Source organism: Penicillium chrysogenum (genome assembly GCF_028827035.1).
Source record: "Penicillium chrysogenum strain IBT 35668 chromosome Unknown utg000005l_segment0_segment0, whole genome shotgun sequence".
Taxonomy (NCBI): Eukaryota; Fungi; Ascomycota; class Eurotiomycetes; order Eurotiales; family Aspergillaceae; genus Penicillium; species Penicillium chrysogenum.
The window spans coordinates 2,575,500-2,594,816 of record NW_026622753.1 but is presented as its reverse complement, the minus strand read 5'-3'; the positions used below and the strand labels follow the sequence as shown (position 1 = coordinate 2,594,816).

Sequence of the window (19,317 nt, the reverse complement as noted above, 5' to 3'; positions counted from 1 at the left end):
AGGGTGGGTAAAAAGGTCCATGGTAATTGATGAGGTTTTCCATATAGGCGTATTTGATTTTCAGAGCATCTCTGCGATCGCTACATATGTATAAACTCGGCATGTGTACATACATATATAGGAAATGTGGAAAATAAATTGAAATTTTTCAAAATCGAGATACGAGATATCCAAGAGATATAAGAGATTCCGGGGCGACTCCAAGTATCCATAGATGTGAATGTCCATTGTATCATTGTTGGATCTGGATTTTGACCCAGAGTTGGTCAACCTCACGTTGAAATTTCGGGTGCCACTGCTTACCCTCTTCTGACTTCACTTCTCGACCATGAGATACCTCACCAGGCACTGGAGTCAAGTCAATTAAGTCTAAGAAGTCTAACATACGCAAAGAAGATAAATTTCGAATTGGCCATGGAGTTCAAGGGTGACTCCCTGGAGGGTTCGAAACATGGTTATTTCATGAAACAAGCCTTGTTGATGGTATGAAACTCGCTGATGCCGGAGAATCGAAATATGCTCATTCAGACATAGGGCGAGAAGGCTATTCAGTCAGGCGAAACTCCCGTTGGCTGTGTTCTGGTGCACAACGATCAAATCGTGGGGTATGGCATGAACGACACAAACAGATCTATGAATGTGAGTGACTGCTAAATCCATGGATATCTAAATAGAAACCGCTGACCGCCCCCTAGGGAACGAGACATGCCGAGTTTATAGCGATCGCAGAGATGCTTCAAAGCCACCCCAGGTCGGCATTGCAATCCACCGATCTTTATGTTACGGTCGAACCCTGTGTGATGTGTGCTTCCGCCCTGAAGCAGTACCGCATCCGCAGTGTGTACTTTGGGTGCGCCAATGATCGATTTGGAGGCACTGGTGGTGTTCTTTCATTACATTCCGAGTCAGTACTCTGAAAAAAGACAACGTCGTCGACCGATCGAGGCTAATAGGATCCAGTCCCTCAATTGACCCATCATACCCTGTCTACGGTGGGCTGTTTGAGAAAGAAGCAATCATGTTGCTCCGTCGTTTCTACATACAGGAGAACGAAAAAGGTAGGAATTAGGACGCACAAACTCCAGCCTTGATTACTTGCTGATTATATATCAGCTCCCAACCCCAGACCGAAAAAGAATCGGGAGTTGAACACCAGATTCGAAAATGACGAAGCGTCACCGACCTGGTAGGCTGTAAGGCTCGGATCCGGTCTCCAGACATAATTTTATTACACAATACCTTCCAGGCTAGATTGAGTCTGTTTTGAATACGACCGGGCAAAGGAAATCTCCATATAAATATGAAAAGCTTCACGGTTGATCAGAACGGGAATCTGTATTGTGAATATCAATTGCGCCCCTAAAAACACACACAAAATCGAATATGTGTACAAATCTGCAACACTGAACGGAAAGGCTGTCCATCATTCTTTTTTCTTTCTAGCTGATGGTGTATATTCATGAAGAGCCAGTGCGCTCTGCCTCCAATTCCTGCTCGGCTTGCTGGTAGTATTTGGCAGTGTCCACGCCATGCTGATACGAAAATAATCAACATCATCCCTCTCAGATCGACGTGAATGGAGGGCTTACCTGATCATGGTTGACAAAGTTGAACCATGGGACAACATGGATGAAAAGTTCTGAGTACCGCGAGTTGCGGGCTGCCATGCCTTGTAGATAGGACGACATTTGGGATTTACCGTAAAGAGGCTCGCCCTTCTTGACCTTGTCGACCATCTCACGAGTATCCATTTCGACCTCTCTAGCATTCTCAGTGAAGCCATAAAAGCGCTCTGTGAAGGTGTGAGTTGAGAAAAAAGAAGTGGAGGGTACAGGTGGAGGGATATGGCTTACGGCAGGATCGCTGATAGAGGATGTGCAGACCGCCAAGCAGACCAACAGCTGTGGCGAGTCGCATAACGGGGGCAAAGCCACCACGGCCTACATGCGACGGGCTTGCTCTCTCCATGATCCAGAAGGAGATGGGAGCAGCCGAGGCCATACCGCCAGCCACGGCCCAGTCGGAAGGCCGGGCATATCCGAACACCCGTTTCAAATGCCTGAAAAAGATGTGAGCTTGTGACAGAATCTTAGAATCCGGGGTAAATCGTACGGGTCCGAATCGATCAACTGTGGGATGTTAGCAAAAGACGTACGCAAGCGAGCAACCTGGGAAAAGTAGTAGCCCCGGTCCATATTAGATCAATCATACCGGGTAGTCGGTGTTAGCCCGCTTAGAGGGCACAATGGCTGTTTTGGTATCGGTCGCCATGTTGCTTGAAGTGTGGATGTTCAAGCATTCGAGGTTGAAGTTCTGGGAGTTGGAGGGAGAGGAGAACGCTAACCTTATTAGGCCTAGCACGATTAAGGCGGACAAGACAAGCAGCAGCCAATCAGAGCGATACAGCTCGCGTCACGCGTCAAGGGATTTGATTGCGATCCCAAGTTAACTAGTATCTTATCCCAGAGTACATGGAAATTGAATTGTTCCAATCCGAGTGTCACCCTCCTTTTTACTTTCCTTTTTGAGGGTCAACTATCCAGTCATCTGATTCTCTCAAATCGATACCCCGATACTTGCACCTACAACAGTATCTGCGCGCAATTGAAACTATGGCGAACGCGAACGTTTCAGAGCGAGGAAGCTCACCGACAGCGGGTGATTTAAACGATCTTTTCGATTATGATATCGGCTTGGATGAGATTATTCCGGATAACAATGTACCAAATACCACCAGCACCAAGGCCTCTGGGACAGGTGATTCTGCACTTGGTTTGGGTCTTGACGAAGAAGTCAAAGTCGCAAAGAAACGACAACCTGTGGCCAAATTAGATGAGGGCCGGTGAGTCTCACATGCCACCCTCTTTCTTTCAACCCTCTTTCTTTATCTTGTTTCGGGAGAGCACTTGGGGCTGCAACAGTGCTGACGAACAGGCTAGTTTACTCTCACAACCGGGCATACCAAAACTGCGACATACTGCCAAACATAAGCTGAAATTCAAGGGCAAAGGGCACGAGGTTCGTTGGTTCTATCTATCGGACATACCTAAGGTGTGGCTAGTGTAACTGATTTGAGTTCGGTATAGTTCAAGGACGCCGCACGCCTGCTCAACTTTTACCAGCTATGGCTCGATGATCTATTTCCGCGCGCAAAATTTGCAGACGGTCTGACAATGATTGAGAAACTGGGACACTCAAAACGCATTCAGGCCATGCGAAGAGAATGGATAGACGAGGAGAAACCAAGACTTTTCGATAGCTCTGGACCCACGCGAGAAGAACTCGAAGATAGCCACGTCCCTAAGAACCATGCGGATTCCAATCATAGCCCAGCCGCGATCATTCGAGGCCAGGAAGGTGTTGCCGACCAAGACCTGTTTATCCCAGACCCGAACGAGAGCGCGCGGGCTACAACCAGCTACCCTGAGCCTGAGCCCGAGGATGATGATTTGGAGGACCTCCTCAGAGAACAGGATGAGCCAATGACTGATTCTCGCCCCAACGTGCGGGCCTCGTCTCCACGGGCACCAGATGGCGATAACGACGACTATGATGCTGAATACGAAGTCATGAAGGAGCTTGGGATGTAGTTGTGAACGCACCTTGTATGATAAATTTTAATGACGGCGATGGGATATGTTCAGCACCAGGAATAAGCTACCTAAGCGATAAGCCAGCTGAATTACTGGCAGACCATACATATTTCCAAGGTTTAATCAGATCACCTGGGCCATGTATATATAGAACCGGACGCCGAACAAGTCTAAAACAAGAATTACTAGGAATAGCCATTGGGATCACATTAGAGAAAAAGAATTAATTTCAAATAACGTGCTAACTGAGTAGAATAACTGGAGATTGCAAAGCAACTCTTCACCGTACTGTTCTGGAAACGGGACAACACGTAGAAGGGGAAAAGAAACATGAGATGTTACAATAAAGGGTGCCAATTGAATGTATTGACCTTACATGCTGGCAGGCTCTGTGAACACAGAGAACTGACCGCCGGCACCCGCCCAGTTCAATTTCTTTCCACGAGTAGCAGTGTTGTCAATAACGGTAGCCACCTCGATGTCATCCTGTGTACCTTGTCCAGTTTGGTACGTAGCGGAGAATCCCCATGACCATGCGCGGCCATCGGCATCGATGGCGAGAGAATGATCCGAGGCAGCGGCCACAACCTTAGCGTTGATGCCAGGAACGGGGGTAGGGGCAATTAGGATACGGGGGCGATCGCGCTCATCCTTGATAACGGCATCGTCAGAAAGGGTATCGATCTTCAAGCCGCTTTGGAAACCATCGAGACGGCCCCAAACCAAGCATTCACCATCGCCAGCAATGGCAACCGAGTGATGGGAGCCGCCACAGATTTGGGAGATCTTTCTGTCAGAAAGTGATTCGACAAGAGTGGGGTGCACGATAGCAGCTTCGTCGTCGCCGGCGCCTTCGCGGAGGGCCGTTGCACCAAAGCTGTTCAATCCCCAGGCATAGACATTGCCAGTGGTGTGGACAGCAAACGAGTGGTACGAGCCACTCCCGATGTGGACAATGTTCTTGGGGAGACCGAACTCCCGAGGCTGAAGACCATTCAATCTGTTGCGCTCAACGATCCTGCGACCGAGCTGGTTTTGTTGTCCTGAACCCCACGAGTAGACGCGACCTTGGTCGTTCAGGGCAAGAACGTGATTGGCTCCGCAAGTCAGGTGTGTGATCTTCTTCAAAGATGGGATCAAAGTTGGGGTCCTTTGAACGTGAGAAGACGCGTCGAATCCGAGGATTCCATCGTTGCTCTAGAACCGTTGTTAGTAAAAGAAATCGTATCCAAGGTAGTCAGAGATCATCTTACTCGGAAGGTGCCCCAGCCATAGACCAGGCCATCGTCGGTCAGGGCAAAGCTGGCACTGTCGGCAGCGGCGACTTCAACGAAAACAGTGCCTTCGGGGAATGCGGTAGCCGGAATGGCAGTTGGAATAGACTCTCTCGGGTTTAGTCCACTGTCTTCATCGTCTGAGTCGGAATCGCTGTCATTTTCAATGTCCTTGTATCCACCCTCCCATTCGGTTTCTCTTCCGAGCGCGCCCTGGTCGTTCACGCCCCAGGAAAAGATTTTGTTGTCATGGGTTAGAGCTAGGCAGTGCATACCACCAACAGCAACCTGTACTACTCCAACCTCTTCGGCAGACAGAAGCTTGTTCAAACGTGGGCGCTTCACATCGATAACATTCTTAGCTGTGCCCAAGCCCAGCTCACCAGAGCTACCCTCACCACAGACGAAAACGTTCAGCTTAGCTTTTGGGGCTTCGTTGATGACAACCTTGGCTTTCGGTTTTGGTTGACGGGGTTGCGCGACACGAGATCTTTTTATTTCGCGAGGTTTCTCCTCTTCCTCATCAGCTTTGCGCTTCTTCGCGGTGGACGTAGACTTTGTAGCAGTTGCCATCTTGCTCGGCTTCGCGGTTGACTTGGTAGATGTTGCAGTCGGCTTTGCGATGGACTTTGCGACGGACTTTCCGGTGGACTTTGCCGTTGACTTTCCGGTGGACTTTGCCGTTGACTTTCCAGTGGACTGTGCGGTGGACTTTGCCGTTGACTTTCCAGTAGACTTTGCCGTTGACTTTCCAGTGGACTTCGTAGTTGGCTTCGTAGATTCTTTCACTGGTTCTTCGGTCTTTGTGACGGTAGCCTGTCTGGCGCTGGTGCGTACTCGAGTACTTCTCTTTACCGTCTCCGTCGAAGCCTCGACGGACTTGGACGTGTTCTTCTTAGGAGGCATTCTGTCTCACGACTCAGCTATTAGAAATAGCAAAGAATGAGAAAGAACAGGGGGTGGGGGAAGGAATGTTTGAAGCTGAGATTGAAAGAATAAAAGGGAAAGGTATGTGAAGGGTAGAAGGGGGAGGGAAAAAAAAACAGTGCCAAGCCAAAACATAAGCCAAAACAGCACCCGTGGACATTCTCATTCTCTCCCCAGCCACCTCTGATTCATAGATTCATTGATTCAATATTTCATTGATGTTCCTATTTATTGATGTTACGCGTAAAAACGCGTGAATATGTTTCCTGTATGTATTCATAAAATAAAATCATAAAATTATCCCTCATTGAATAGAGACAATAGACCATCAATGGGTTGTTTCTTCGCGAATCTTTCCACACATAATCACATTTTGTCCCAATGGCATCCATTTAACATCTCGAGGATTCAATGCAGCATTAGGTGTACCCTCTTGATCTTGTTTCGAGTCAGGACTGACATTCACTCCACCACGGCCAAGGTAGGTGGGAGCAACCGTCACAATAATCGAGTCAATGAAGCTTGTATACTCGGGATTCAACAATTCACTTAGCACCGTACCACCACCTTCAATCATGACACTTTTAATGCCCTCCGATGCCAAGGCACGGAAGACGGCTTCCCATCGTAATCGCCAGTGTTGATTGTATTCTACAATGCGGAGAAAATCTCCACCGTAGCCTTTGAGCATCACTAGTGTCTGGGGGTTGATCTGAGCTCCTGGGGATAACACAACCCACGGAGCTTTGCCTTTGCCTTCAACAGCAGTACGCAACATCCGGCATTCAGGATGAACAGGCCACCGGCCCATAGGATCAATTATCACTGGCCGTGGTTGCCACATTCTTCCTAGGCCTCCAAATCCACCGGCCCCTTCCAGACGGCAGTTCAGGCCTGGATTATCCGCAAGAACCGTCCCTACTCCGACAAGAATAGCATCGTGCCGGGAGCGAAGATAATGGGTCATCAATTTGGCCTCCGGTCCAGACAATACCGTCTGCATTCCTGGTTGAAGAGAGATCTTGGAGTCCATTGACGATGCGTATGACAATGTGACATGGGGAAACTCCCGGCGCTCCGACTGACTGGGAAGATAAGGATGCAAGAAGTCTAGGGAAAATTGAGGGAATGATAGTGTGTCCGGGGGTAAAGCTGACGAGATCGAGGTTGGTTTTGTTTGAGAGGACACCTCGTTGACACCGTCGGCGCTTTGAGTCTTAACAATACCATGACCCTTTTGGTACTCATAGCCCTCATGTGCGACCAGATTCACCTCTGGGTTTTGTATACGCCACTTGGCAGAGATATTGCGAACGTCCGTCACAGTGAAAAACCGCCCTCCAGCCTCCCCAAGCTTATCGGGTTCTTCTTGGAATTTGGTATAGATAGAAGAAGGGAGATATCCCTTCACAGATTCTTTCCGCGCGTACTCCATTAATCCCGAGTTCCGTTTCACTCGGTCGATGTAGTCGAGGTCATGAGAGTGGACGCTGCAACTTCCTGGCGTTCTCGCGATAGTGACGGTCGAGTATGCACCTTCGAACCGGACAACCTTGATTTGAAAGTTACAGATGCCTCCCTCCCGGACTCGTTTTTTACGAGGGCGTTTGCCCTCTGGCAAGGGGCGAGTTTCAGATGTGCGGTGTGTTGGACGCCGTAAACGGCACATGTAATAGTCGGTGGTGCAATGGCCCTCTTTGCTCGCATTTGATCTTTGTTTGACCCATACGTTGTCAATAAAAGGCCAATATGTCTCAAATTCTTCGAGACTGATCTCTATCGGGTCCTTGCACTCGAACAGGACCTTGCGTATGCGCGCCAGGTTCGGTGGATTGTTGAAAAGGCTCGGGGTAGCCTTTGTGCCTTGACTCGTTGATGCGCTGCTGCTGTGAGCGTCTCCAATAGTCGCTCGGTGCAGTGTTGACTCGTTTTCGCCCCCGTGTAATGCTTGTTTATCAAGGGCACCGGATAAATTTATCGGGCTTGCGATTTCGGACAAGTTTTCGTTCATCGCGTCTCGTATATCGCACACCCGTCCGATCTCTTCTGTTCCCGAAACGTCTTGTGCCTGCACAGGAACATTGTGCGGGGATCCCACCTGGCTGCCAGAAGCCTCTAAGCTCGAGACGGACGCGTTGGAGGCATGGTCCATCCTGGGGAAGCGTGGCAGAATACAGGTATAATTCCGTATTCCCACCTATGGCGGTGAAATGGCCATTTCACTGGGGAGTAGCCCCGGATAGAAGATATACGACACAGAGCAAAGTGTCGGAGAAGAAGCCCCGGAAAGGAAAGAGCTTAGTGGGGCGGAAGCATGAAGGCCCGGTCATGTTACCCACGTTCTGAGGTCAACGGATCTACAGGCATGTCCTTAGGTGCATATATACATGTACATAGGTATCCATGGATGTACGTAGTTGTATGTAGCATACAAATTATCAATCAGAGCTACTACATACCAGGGGAACCTAACAGTATTAAAAAATATTGATCAGAAAGATTGATCATTGCATTTTCTTCAATTGTATTATCAAAGACCATTAAACACAAAAAAAAAAAAAGAAGTATCTCAGTATTTCAGAAGAATCACATCTAATATGCCCCGATATCCGCCCCAGCACGAGCCAGAGTCTCATAGACTCGTGGCGGCAACTTGTACTTGACCATTCCCGAGAAGACCATGAGATCCTTGGCCATGACAAGCAAAGTGTCTGCCAATCCTTGGCGCACTTCACTGTCATACATCCCGAAGGTACGCTTTTGGCGTTCATAGCCAATACATGTGATGCTCCACATGATGACAGGCCCGACGTTGCGTGAAATGATGGGCGGCAAAGACGAGAAGGCTTGGGCTGTGCTTCGAATATAGGACACGGAGCCCTGAGCTTGCAAGGGGAGAATATTCAAAGCGTTGATAGCCTGTTACATTAATTAGTAATTCAATCATAAAGTAAAACCATGTGCTGGAGGCACTTACATCAAGAGCTGGCGCCCATCTGCCGGCTTCAACCTGTGTCTTTGCTTCCATCATACGCAGCAGCAACCCACAGGCATCACGGTTGACTTGGCGGATTTGTCCATAATACATTATGTCCGAATCGTAAAGACTGATCATGTTCTTGGCAAGCACGCCTGGGTCATCCACGGCAGTCAAACTGAGGCTGCTTCCGGCTTCCACTGCCTCTGGCTGACTATCTTGATTTTGGTCGACCCGTGGACGTAGCGGCTGCAGTTTCGGCATGGCACTGCCTAGCTCGACCGCGATCGCATCTGACAATGCACGGTTGATAATGTCGATGACACGGTCATAGTTTTCTGCCAAGTGGTACAGAAGCACGGCATCCGCGATCAACCCCTTATCATCAGCGACGGCAGCAGCTTGAACCGTAATAGTCTTCAAGAATTCTTGCTGGTCGACCAGTTTGATCAAATCGAGACGTTGCTCAATGGCTCCCTTGAGGCGAGTACCATCCGCCCGAATATCGCCGAGTAATTTGGCGAAGTCTCTGGTTTCTAGAATGAACTCTCGCAAGGCCTCATGGCAAACTGACGCTTGGGATTTGCCCAGAGCACCTGGAAGATCTGCGTTGAGGCAGATTAGCGTGAAGTAATCGATGGCAGCTTCAACAAATCCAGTGCGGAATTCTCGTGTGTATTGGGTCAAGAGATATCCGAAATTGATCTGGGGATATTGCTTGACTGTAAAGGAGACTGCGTAAAGCGCGAACGTTCAAGATTAGCAATTACCAGAATACCATGGCAGAAGATAAGCTTACGAATTTCTTCACCAGAGGTGTAAAAGTCGGACACGCGCAAAAGGCCATAATAGGACAGGGCGATGGCGAAATGAACAGCAGTGACTGGAGCATAGGTGCCGAGATAATGCACAGCCTGCTCAAACATTCCTCCCAATATCTGCAGCAGGAAGTAAGTTCCATAGCCACCAGGTCCCTCGTTGCCCTTGGTGAAGACTCTTTGGCCAATCTCTTGGATGTCGGTCTGAATATCCTCCAGGCCGAAAACATCACCTGCAACCTCTTCGGCGCGATCGTCCTCTCTTGCAAGGCTGAATTGTAGCCACATCCAGTCCTCGACGGTCTGCTTCACACCATCCAAGCGACGACGCGAGAGATCACAGCGGCCAATGATCTTGTAGCATGCCATTCGGTAAGGATCGACCGTATTTTCAGGTGCGTTCCGTGAGCGTTGCTGAAACTCGCCGTTGATTTTTTGCTGCAAGTCCCGGGGAAGTCTCCTGCTCTGCGCGTAGGTTGTCATGTAGGTCACAAATTTGTGATCCAAAGACCGGAACCCGCTGTCCCGACTCACGTACTCAGCTGCTTCAGTCACGAAACCACATCGAAGGAGGTAGAAGATGAGAATCCAGCAGTAGTCTTGGTTCACCATTTGAAGCTCGGTGCCGTCAGGTGCTAGATCCTTCCTCGCGGCTTGAAGACGGATATAGGCGCGAATCTTGTTGATCACAGTTGGAATTCCTCCCAATTGTGCTTCCCGGGGGTTTTTGGCAATAGCAGTTTCCACTTCGTCGAAGAATGTGCTCTCAAGGAAACTCCTAGAGCCTTCAAGGATTTGTTTCTTGAGTTCGATTGCTTTGAGAGATTTGGACGATTCTTCAAGGTAATCTTCCGCGTACTGTCGCTCCTTCACTGCTCCGGGCTCCGATGGGTTCATGATGTTTGGCTTCTCGTGGACAATTCTTATCAAGGCTTGGTATGCGTTGAAGAGTTGCCGAGGCACCTGGAGAATGATTAGCTGGACGAACATCTACCCCAGGTATGCTGGGGAGATCTTGAGGACTTACATCACCACCGGCTTGCACCTCAACGTACGAAAACTCGTCGAGTATGGGATAGCATTTTCCTTGAAGCCTGGCGAGGTTCAACTGTTGAACCTTCTCAGCGTAGTGTCCCATCTTCTCCCGTTGGAACCTGAGATCAGGCGACTGAGACACAGTCCCCTCATTTCGCTCTGCTGGGTCTTCAAATATTTGACGGCTTGCCAAGCCGGCTCCAGGTGTGCCAATCACCGACTTCTCGAGACCAGAACGCCCAAATACGCTTCTGCGGGATGCGGCTGAGGGTCCGTTGGCTGGAGCAGCTCCAGTTTGCTTGGACTGTCTTGCTGACCGTCCAAATGCACCCCTGGTGGTACTTTTCAGTCCTCCAGCGCCGGCGGCATCCTTCTGGGACAGCCCGAAGTGGTGGAATATTTTTTGACGTTGGTCTTCCCAGTCCATGTCCACCTTCTCCTCCAGAAAAGCATCGAAGTCCCGCTGAGCTCTGGTGAGACCCTCTGCAATCATGACTTGTCGGCCACGTTGCTGGATATTCCGCAAAAATCGTTGGTTGTCTGGGTCAAAGTGATCTAGTTCCCTCGCTGGGGTTGCTAGAGATGCCTGGGGGTCCATCGATTTGAGGTCTCGCAATGCTTGTCCCGGGGATATGCCAGAAGCTGCAAGAAGATAATGACTATTGATAACATATTGCAAAGTTAGCCAAGCCCATAACTAAACAAGCGAAACAAGATGATAAAGACGAAACTCACGCCTTGCTGTTCTTGCCGCTTGTCGTGTCCTTTTGTCCTGCGGAGCCTAGCTCTCGCGCCTTCCTTCGAATGTCATCCAGGCCTAACTGGAGACTGGGCACGTCTTCAAAGTTGTTGTTTTGAACGACCGATGACAATGGTCGCTTTTTCCCACGCTCCAATAGGCTGTTGAAAAATGCAGGCTGTGTTGACTGAGTTGCAGGTTGTCCCTGGGTCTGCGGGTTGCTGGCTTGCTGCGTCTGGCCCAAGGTCGCGGCTTGAGCAGGCTGTTGCTGGGCCTGAGATTGACCTCCGAACAGAGACGATGTTTGCGTGCCTTGCGCGCCTTGCGCCCCTGTAGAAGAAAAATTTGCGAAAGGACTTGCTGTCGAATTGTTTGCGCCAAAGAGGCTGTTCGACTGTGGGGTTGTCGAGGCTCCAAGACCACCCCCTCCGAAGAGAGAGCCGGTGTTGGAAGTCATGGAGGGCTGGTAGGTTCGAGAGTTTTGAGAAAAAGAAATGCAAAGTACGATTGCAGCAAAACTATTCTCTGAATTAGTTCACTTTTCACTTTGAGCTGGCGACTAAGCAAAAGGATGCTGACCAAAGGGCAAGAAAACTGGATTGCGCACACCTAGAGCTCTGTAGCGGCTCAAGAATGACCACCACGAGGAGTGGGATTTTCTTGGGCTTCGGCTAGCAAAGAACGGAGCTTCAGCAGAGCTATGCTTTTATGTCGGCAAAGAAAAGGCCAGCGATTAAAAGCCAATAGACCTCAATAGGCAATTGAAGAGAATGGCTAGGAAGCTCCGTCTAAACAATTCGACCCGGCGTTCCGGATCATCTATTGACCGATTGACCGAAATCCGATTGTTCCTCCAAGGCTTTATTTCTCAATGACCCAAACCCATTGTCCCAATGGACCTAATGATCCTCTCGTTCCAGTCCTTCGTTCAATAATAGCGTTCAATAAGTTTATTCGCAAATATGCCTGTGTTCCAATCCAAAACCTTTCGTCGGGCAGCTACGGAATCATCTTCCCTCGGTGAACGGCTCGGTGCATTCTACCGGGCGCGACTGTCTCGACACCCTTTCATTCTCTTCGGACTCCCATTCATGGCCGTTATTGTCGCCGGGTCGTTTGCCTTGACACCCGCCGCTGCCTTGCGGTATGAGCGGTATGACCGCAAAGTCAAGCAGCTCAGTCAGGACGAAGCATTTGACCTCGGACTCAAGGGTCCTGACGGGGAGGAAGGAATCAAACGCAACCCGCGGAGGAGGATTATAGGCGACGAAAAGGAAGAATACTACGTATGTATCGCTTACTTGGTCCTTATTTCATTGCCTGACAATTGAACTGAATGCTGATTATTGTGCACGCTTACAGAGACTCATGGCCAAAGATCTCGATCAATGGGAGCAGAAGCGAGTAGAGCGATTCAAAGGTGAACCGGATGGAAGGCTGTAACACTTTGAACCCAAGTACACAAGTGCTCCGGCATCCTCGAACGTGACAAAAACACGCTTCCCTCAAGATCTCACCTATCATATGAGCTCGTTGCTAGGGGTACATTACCGTACATTGCTGCAGAGATGGGGCGGCAGCCACTCAATTATCTGGCTGACCTTTGCATACGACGTGTCCTATGCACCAATATCCCTACTTACGTAGGTAGCCATTGGAATCGGTCTCGCTCACTTTCTCGGCCTCTCGAAAGTTGTATACAACATACAATACATTTCCGGTTCCCAGATCTTATATGCTGGGCCATTGACTGTGAAATTGGGGGAAGGGTTCCCTCTCGAGTCTGTTGCCTCATCTTGTCACTTGTCGTATTGACGTGAAACCTGCATGAGTGGAACCACACTTACGGTTAGTCCCTTGGAGACTCGCGACTAACCAAGACCTGAGATGAGGTCATTGTCAATATTGATCAAGCTAAAGACAAGCCGGGCATAAATTCAACCTTAAGTACATAGATGTATATGTATATATCTATGTATCTATGTATATTGATTTATCTTGAATCCATAAATGGAAGGGGAGGTCTTCCAAGGTTTTGTCGACCGCTTACTCAGCCATATTGGCCACCTGGGCACCTGCCCGAGCCCGAGCCCTGCCGGGGAGCCTACCTAGTTATGTAAGTACTAGAGCCCCGAAGCCGGCTCAGACTACTGGGCTTCCAGATGGGTTCTTAGTATTTTAGTGCTTCTATATATCCTTTTATATCCACGTATACAACATATATCTATTATTTTCCCTGGAATATGCGTACACACACTCTCTCTTCATATATCTACGTATCCTTAGGTATATAAAAATAAATTTGTTCTAACAAAATATCCTAATCCACCAACTACGTCAGAACTTGGTGAACCCGTGATCCCCCACACAACAACGTCATAACTTTCTTCTCGAAGCCCCCAAATTTTCTTCTTCACCCATTTTCTCTCAACTCAGGGCTAGTTCCAGATTATTAATCATGCAATAACACAGATGCCCTCTCTCTGATATCAGACCTGTTCATGCCCCCCACTATTTGGCATTTTTCGTTCCATTGGCTGGTTTTCCCCTTTGGCTGGACCCCAGTCTATTCGCTTCTTGTTGCCCCTCTTTGTATCTCGCTACGTCAGTTGCGTATATCTCGAGGTCCCTTACATCTGAAGCTTTGCTTACGTTTGTTTCCCTTCAACTCTTACTTGAGACACTCGGTTTCACCTTCGCGTATTGAATGCCATTTATGACCAGCGATTCTGCCCCGGTTCTAGGTCTTCGAAGACCCTGATATCTTGGTCCGGAGCTTGGGAGCACCTGTCAGTCTGATCCTTGAGAAGCCGTTTGTAATTACCTGCTACACAACTGCGGGTGTCATTGCCAAGGGAGATTTGAGCTGACCGTGTTTCGACAGACCAGGAACTGGAGTCGTGGAAGCCAACCTGCCTGCCATGACAGGCCCAGGACGCTCACCCTCCTCACCTTGGGTACAAAGTGCTCAAAGTGGTCACCACGATGGTGGTGTCACACAGTCCTTCCATTCTACCATGTCCCCATCAACCACTGGCATGATGTCTAGCGCGGCTTTTACAGAAAGATCAAGTCCCAATTATTTTGGCATGGCTGTGCAAAGCCCCAACAATCAACAGACCTCCAACCCAGGGCTACCCATGCAAAAGAACTGGAGTACATTGCCCCACACACAACCTCTGCCGAGTCCAAAACTACCGACGTTCTCCCAAGAATCAGTATCAGCGGGATTGAAGGATCTACTGAAAACTGAGACTGAAACCAGCCGCATACGCCGAGAATCAGCGTTTCATGGACCTTCCTCTCCCCAGACGACGTCATGGTCAAATCCCTCACCTTCACATTCGCTGGGAAATTTTTCATTTGCGCAACCCAACGAACTGAGGCTTCCAGCCGGCAAGAACTCAGCGCCCGCTCCACAAGGTATGGCCGTCCATCTTCGACAAATTAATAAGATACTAACATTGCTTCTTCAGGAGCCACTCCCGCTTCATTTCCCTGGGTATCAGCCGAACGCTGCGCCGAACTCCTTGAATCATCTCAGTCAAACACCATGCTATTCGATGTTCGCCCATTTGCTCATTTCAGACAGGCCAATATCAAAGGATCACTCAATTTATGCATCCCCACTACCCTACTTAAGCGTCGATCATTTGATACGCAGAAATTAGAGGGCACTTTCACAGACGACGCCGACAAACGGAGTTTCGCTCGTTGGAGAGAGAGTGACGTGATCATTGTATACGATTCTGCCGCGGCGGATTTGAAGGATGCAGCACCTCTTCTGAACCTTCTCAATAAATTCCAGGCTGAAGACTGGAAAGGAGATGGTTTGATCTTACAAAACGGATTCCGAGGTTTCTCGAAGCGGTTTCCACATTTGATTCAGCAGCCACAAACGCAGACGACCGGACCATCCTCTAAAGTTCCATCTGCCATGAGAATCAATCTACAATCCGTTGCTCCTGTCGTGGGTGGTTGCGCCTTGCCAGAATCATCCTCTGCCGTCAATCCATTTTTTGGGAATATTCGACAGAACATGGATCTCCTCGGAGGCGTCGGCCAAATTCCTCTGAAACAGCCCGATCAATTGACCGAGGTGAAGCGACAGCAACTCCCTTCCTGGTTGCGGGGCGCTTCCGATACCAAGGACCAAGGGCATATTATCTCGAGCAAGTTCCTGGTTTTGGAGAAAACAGAATTGGAACGCATGAAACAGGCTTTAACATATGAAGGACCTTCGGCTGACCCCAATGGTAGCCCCAAGAAATATCGCGTTGCGGGGATAGAGAAAGGCACGAAGAACCGTTACAATGATATTTACCCATTTGATCATTCCCGTGTCCGACTCGAGGGGATTCCATCTGGGGCCTGTGATTATGTGAACGCGAACCATATTTCCGCTGAACTTACCAATCGGAAATACATCGCCACTCAGGCTCCCGTTCCTGATACATTTGATGTGCGTGATAGCCCCTCGCCATGCTTGATGTTATGTTACTCACGATATGTAGGACTTTTGGCGCGTTGTGTGGGAGCAAGACGTTAGACTACTCGTTTCCCTCACCGCAGAGGTTGAGCGAGGACAGATAAAATGCCACCGATACTGGGAGTCTGGGAAATATGGACCGTTCGAGGTAAAGGCCTATTCGGAAAAGCACATCAATATCGAATCCAAGGGCGGACCTATCGATCCCACGGCTGGCAGCCCTAAGACGACCGACCGACATGATGGCACAAACGAGAATCCAGTCATCACCGTGCGGAACTTCAGTATCTGCCATACGTCATTCCCCTTCGAGCCACTTCGGGATATCACCCAGCTCCAATATCCTTACTGGCCCGACTTTGGGACAACGTCACAGCCCACTCATCTTCTCCATCTGATTGAGCAGTGTAACAAGGTCATTCGTGCCACCAGCAACTCCAGTTTTAGTAGGGAGCAAGCAGAACCGAAGGGTCAGCGGCCAGTACTGGTGCATTGCAGTGCGGGATGTGGGCGCACGGGGACCTTCTGCACCGTTGATAGTGTCTTGGACATGTTGAAACGGCAACGTGCGCAGGCTGCCGGTGGTGGAGGCCTGGATCAAAATCCCAGCGGATCTTCCGAATGGATAGGAGATTCCAATCTTGATCTAATTGCGAAGACAGTTGAGGATTTCCGAAGACAAAGACCGAGCATGGTACAAAACCTGAGTCAATATGCACTCTGCTATGAGAGCGTGCTTGAATGGCTCGCTTCTGAGATGGACTAGACACGTCCTTGGACGAGGCTCTTCTTTACTTTTCTTTTCTCTTGCTATGATGACGACCCTGGGATACCCCTTTTGGCCTTGCATTATTCTCAGGGCCATGGTTTTCTTTTGATCTATGTACAATGTCATACAGCTAGTGGTTCTGCATTTTCTGGTGTTTCGGGTTTGCTTTGTGGATAGGGAAAAATGGACAGCGCTAATCTCGGGTCTTATTGCGTAGTCTTGCATAAGACAATGTTAGCGTCCTGGTTTGATGAGATTCAAAAGTTGCTCCTTTTCAGTTACAGTCCCCTGCTTCGAAGAAGGCTCATAACCATAGATGCGTCCTTGGTGTTGAGCAGCCTGACTGCCACATTCTGAGCGACAGGAGTTTAGTAAAACCCCCAAGTTTTCCAAGCTCCTCAAACTTGTCATATACTATGATTACACCCCTGGCCCTTGACGGGCTGCTTGCTTTTCCCACTATAACCGATATCCAGGAACATCACGCCACGATCAGTAATCGCAACCAACTCATCTTCCTTTTCAGTGAAACGCAATTGAGAGCAAACCGCCTCTAACTGGAGGACAACTGGTCGCAACTCGATGACACCCGTAGAGGTTTCCCACGATGATGGATAAAAGCCGGTGTGATTGTCTTTGATCAATTCCGAGGGGTTCAACGCCCATACATACAGGGTTTTCCAGTTAACGACAGCAACACGAGTTCCGCAACGCGAAGTTGCCACCGGAGATCCATGCGAGGTTGGTATTTCCCGGAATCCCCCCAGTTGCGCCATGATCTGCCAGTCGTCGAAACGCCTTCCACGGTCGAGATTCAAAACATGGGTACATCGCGGACCAGTATATGATTCGGACTTCAGAAGGCATGCCACAGTCCATTTCTCAACGCGATGGGTGGCAATTCCGAAGGCGAGATACTGCCAATGACACAGTTCTCCCTGAGTTCTATCGCCGAGCTCATGGGTACCGAAGAATGGTATTCCAATTGAGAATTGAAGCGAGAGAGACGGCGAAAACTGAACGGTGCATGCATTCTTAATAACGTGGGGCTTCGGCTCGCCTGGGGGGCCAGGAATGCGTTCAAGTCTCTGAAAGGCACCGTAAATGTTTTGAGCTCGGTAGTGGTAGAGCAACTGAAGACCTCGATCATTGAAAGTCAGCCTCATCACGGGGCCTATTCTCCGAGAGAAAAGGGCAGATGGGTCTTGATCGTTGGTGCTTGTCAAAACGTAGGCCTCAAAAGCGGCATCTAGAGATGTCAGAAACCAGCTCTAATATGACAGAATGACCGAAACGAACGAATAATTTTACAGGGATTATCTCCCTTCCCTTCTTCCATAACGCCTTCCATCAAGTCATCGTCGTCCTCATCGTCGTCGTCCTCATCGTCGTCGTCGCCGTCGTAATCGTCGTCATCGTCGTGGTCGTTGTCGTCGTTGTCGTCGTCTTCGTCATCGTCATCGTCGTCATCGTCGTCATCGTCATCTTCGTCATCGTCATCTTCGTCATCTTCGTCATCTTCGTCGTAGAGCTGGGTATAAAGAACGACTTCATGATCATAGGGGTCAAGCATGTTTTGCCATGATATTGCAAATTGGTCGTCGGAAACAGACAGAGCCAGTGGTCTATCATCTCGGCATTCGGGAAAGTCATACATTCGAATGGTGTTTCCCCTGGAATTCAAGGGATGGTAGGCCAGGTGAATACTCCCGTTGGGGTGAGATTCTAGAGCGTGTTTAACAAATGGGTGGTCTGTATCCAGCTCTTGGTCTAGGAATGGTTTGAATCGGTGCAGCACGTAGACCCCGCCATGTTCATCAAAGGCAGTCTGGATGATCTCGACCTCCCCAATATCCTGCCCCGGCGATTTCAATTGGACCTCAGTCTGACCCCCATGACTCATGTCAACCAGATGGACAGTGCTGTGGCCTTTGAAGACAAGCAGTGCTCGGATGCTGTCTTCTGATGTCTCCATTGTCGATGCATGGTAGTCAATCACTCGGTTTTGGTACTTATAGGTGGGGATGGCGTAATGTTCTGCACCATCTAATTGTTCATAAGACCGTTTCATCAACTCACCAAACAGATGTCTAGTCTGATGAACTTCAATGCCGTCGTTCCAACCAGGAGTATTGTGTAGCTGATGAACGATGACTGCTCGGCTGCTGGAAGCGATCTCGTAAAGCCTGCGGCTTGAAAAGGCTGCCTGGAAGTAGGCTGATGTCTCGCAGTGCCGAAGGACTAGCTGTATCAGCTCTGTGGGAAGTTGAAGTAGCATCTTTGATGTCCCAGATCTAATATTGAGGATTAGCATAGATTTATAGGACTTTGTGAACCGTGCACAGACCTTTTGTTGCCTTCAGGTAGCGCTGATTTGATGACCAGGCAGAAAGAGACAAAGTGGCCAAGTCAGGACATTGGGGTTTTTTTGTTAATTTTTTCCCCTTCTCTTTGAAAGAAAAAACGTATGAGCGGTTTTAGGGACATTCACAGGTTCAAAGTTCAAGTTTATTTGATGTTTTGTCGTTGTTCTCCGCCTTGCTATATCTATATATACTACATTAGGGATCTCCTTAGGAGAATGTGGGATATGGATCTTTTGGGTCTTTTTTTTTTATAATAAATTTCTTTCTTCCGCCAGATATGTTAGAATGTGACCGAGTCCAAAAATATCAAATAGTTTCAGAGTACGCAAT

General features: G+C 49.0%; 8 protein-coding genes across 8 annotated transcripts; 3 read left to right on the top strand and 5 right to left on the bottom strand.

Annotated features, from left to right (window-relative positions):
• Positions 1–414: 414 nt before the first annotated feature.
• On the top strand, positions 415–1,190 carry N7489_009394 (nucleoside deaminase; the record flags this gene model as incomplete). The annotated part of the gene is made up of 5 exons (XM_056715144.1): positions 415–483; positions 535–639; positions 696–904; positions 961–1,058; positions 1,114–1,190. 5 exons carry the CDS (start codon positions 415–417, stop codon positions 1,188–1,190), a joined length of 558 nt encoding a protein of 185 aa, XP_056562766.1.
• A 267-nt stretch (positions 1,191–1,457) lies between these two features.
• On the bottom strand, positions 1,458–2,271 carry N7489_009393 (putative NADH-ubiquinone oxidoreductase 21 kDa subunit; the record flags this gene model as incomplete). Its single annotated transcript, XM_056715143.1, has 5 exons — positions 1,458–1,532; positions 1,590–1,792; positions 1,854–2,059; positions 2,113–2,129; positions 2,212–2,271. The coding sequence occupies 5 exons, from the start codon at positions 2,269–2,271 to the stop codon at positions 1,458–1,460; spliced, it is 561 nt and encodes a 186-aa protein (XP_056562765.1).
• A 341-nt stretch (positions 2,272–2,612) lies between these two features.
• Positions 2,613–3,590, top strand: N7489_009392 (Chromosome segregation in meiosis protein 3; the record flags this gene model as incomplete). Its single annotated transcript, XM_056715142.1, has 3 exons — positions 2,613–2,842; positions 2,922–3,018; positions 3,087–3,590. 3 exons carry the CDS (start codon positions 2,613–2,615, stop codon positions 3,588–3,590), a joined length of 831 nt encoding a protein of 276 aa, XP_056562764.1.
• A 375-nt stretch (positions 3,591–3,965) lies between these two features.
• Positions 3,966–5,773, bottom strand: N7489_009391 (uncharacterized protein; the record flags this gene model as incomplete). The annotated part of the gene is made up of 2 exons (XM_056715141.1): positions 3,966–4,790; positions 4,847–5,773. 2 exons carry the CDS (start codon positions 5,771–5,773, stop codon positions 3,966–3,968), a joined length of 1,752 nt encoding a protein of 583 aa, XP_056562763.1.
• Positions 5,774–6,122: 349 nt separating this feature from the next.
• Positions 6,123–7,946, bottom strand: N7489_009390 (RibD family protein; the record flags this gene model as incomplete). The annotated part of the gene is made up of 1 exon (XM_056715140.1): positions 6,123–7,946. The coding sequence occupies one exon, from the start codon at positions 7,944–7,946 to the stop codon at positions 6,123–6,125; it is 1,824 nt and encodes a 607-aa protein (XP_056562762.1).
• A 440-nt stretch (positions 7,947–8,386) lies between these two features.
• On the bottom strand, positions 8,387–11,820 carry nic96 (linker nucleoporin NIC96; the record flags this gene model as incomplete). The annotated part of the gene is made up of 5 exons (XM_056715139.1): positions 8,387–8,713; positions 8,772–9,505; positions 9,571–10,552; positions 10,617–11,283; positions 11,360–11,820. 5 exons carry the CDS (start codon positions 11,818–11,820, stop codon positions 8,387–8,389), a joined length of 3,171 nt encoding a protein of 1,056 aa, XP_056562761.1.
• A 505-nt stretch (positions 11,821–12,325) lies between these two features.
• Positions 12,326–16,618, top strand: N7489_009388 (uncharacterized protein; the record flags this gene model as incomplete). Its single annotated transcript, XM_056715138.1, has 5 exons — positions 12,326–12,649; positions 12,726–12,802; positions 14,248–14,786; positions 14,840–15,825; positions 15,878–16,618. 5 exons carry the CDS (start codon positions 12,326–12,328, stop codon positions 16,616–16,618), a joined length of 2,667 nt encoding a protein of 888 aa, XP_056562760.1.
• Positions 16,619–17,028: 410 nt separating this feature from the next.
• N7489_009387 (F-box domain protein) lies at positions 17,029–18,914 on the bottom strand (the record flags this gene model as incomplete). Its single annotated transcript, XM_056715137.1, has 2 exons — positions 17,029–17,870; positions 17,933–18,914. Coding segments are annotated over 2 exons (1,824 nt in total), but the record flags the coding sequence as incomplete, so codon positions are not given.
• Between the last annotated feature and the right edge of the window lie 403 nt (positions 18,915–19,317).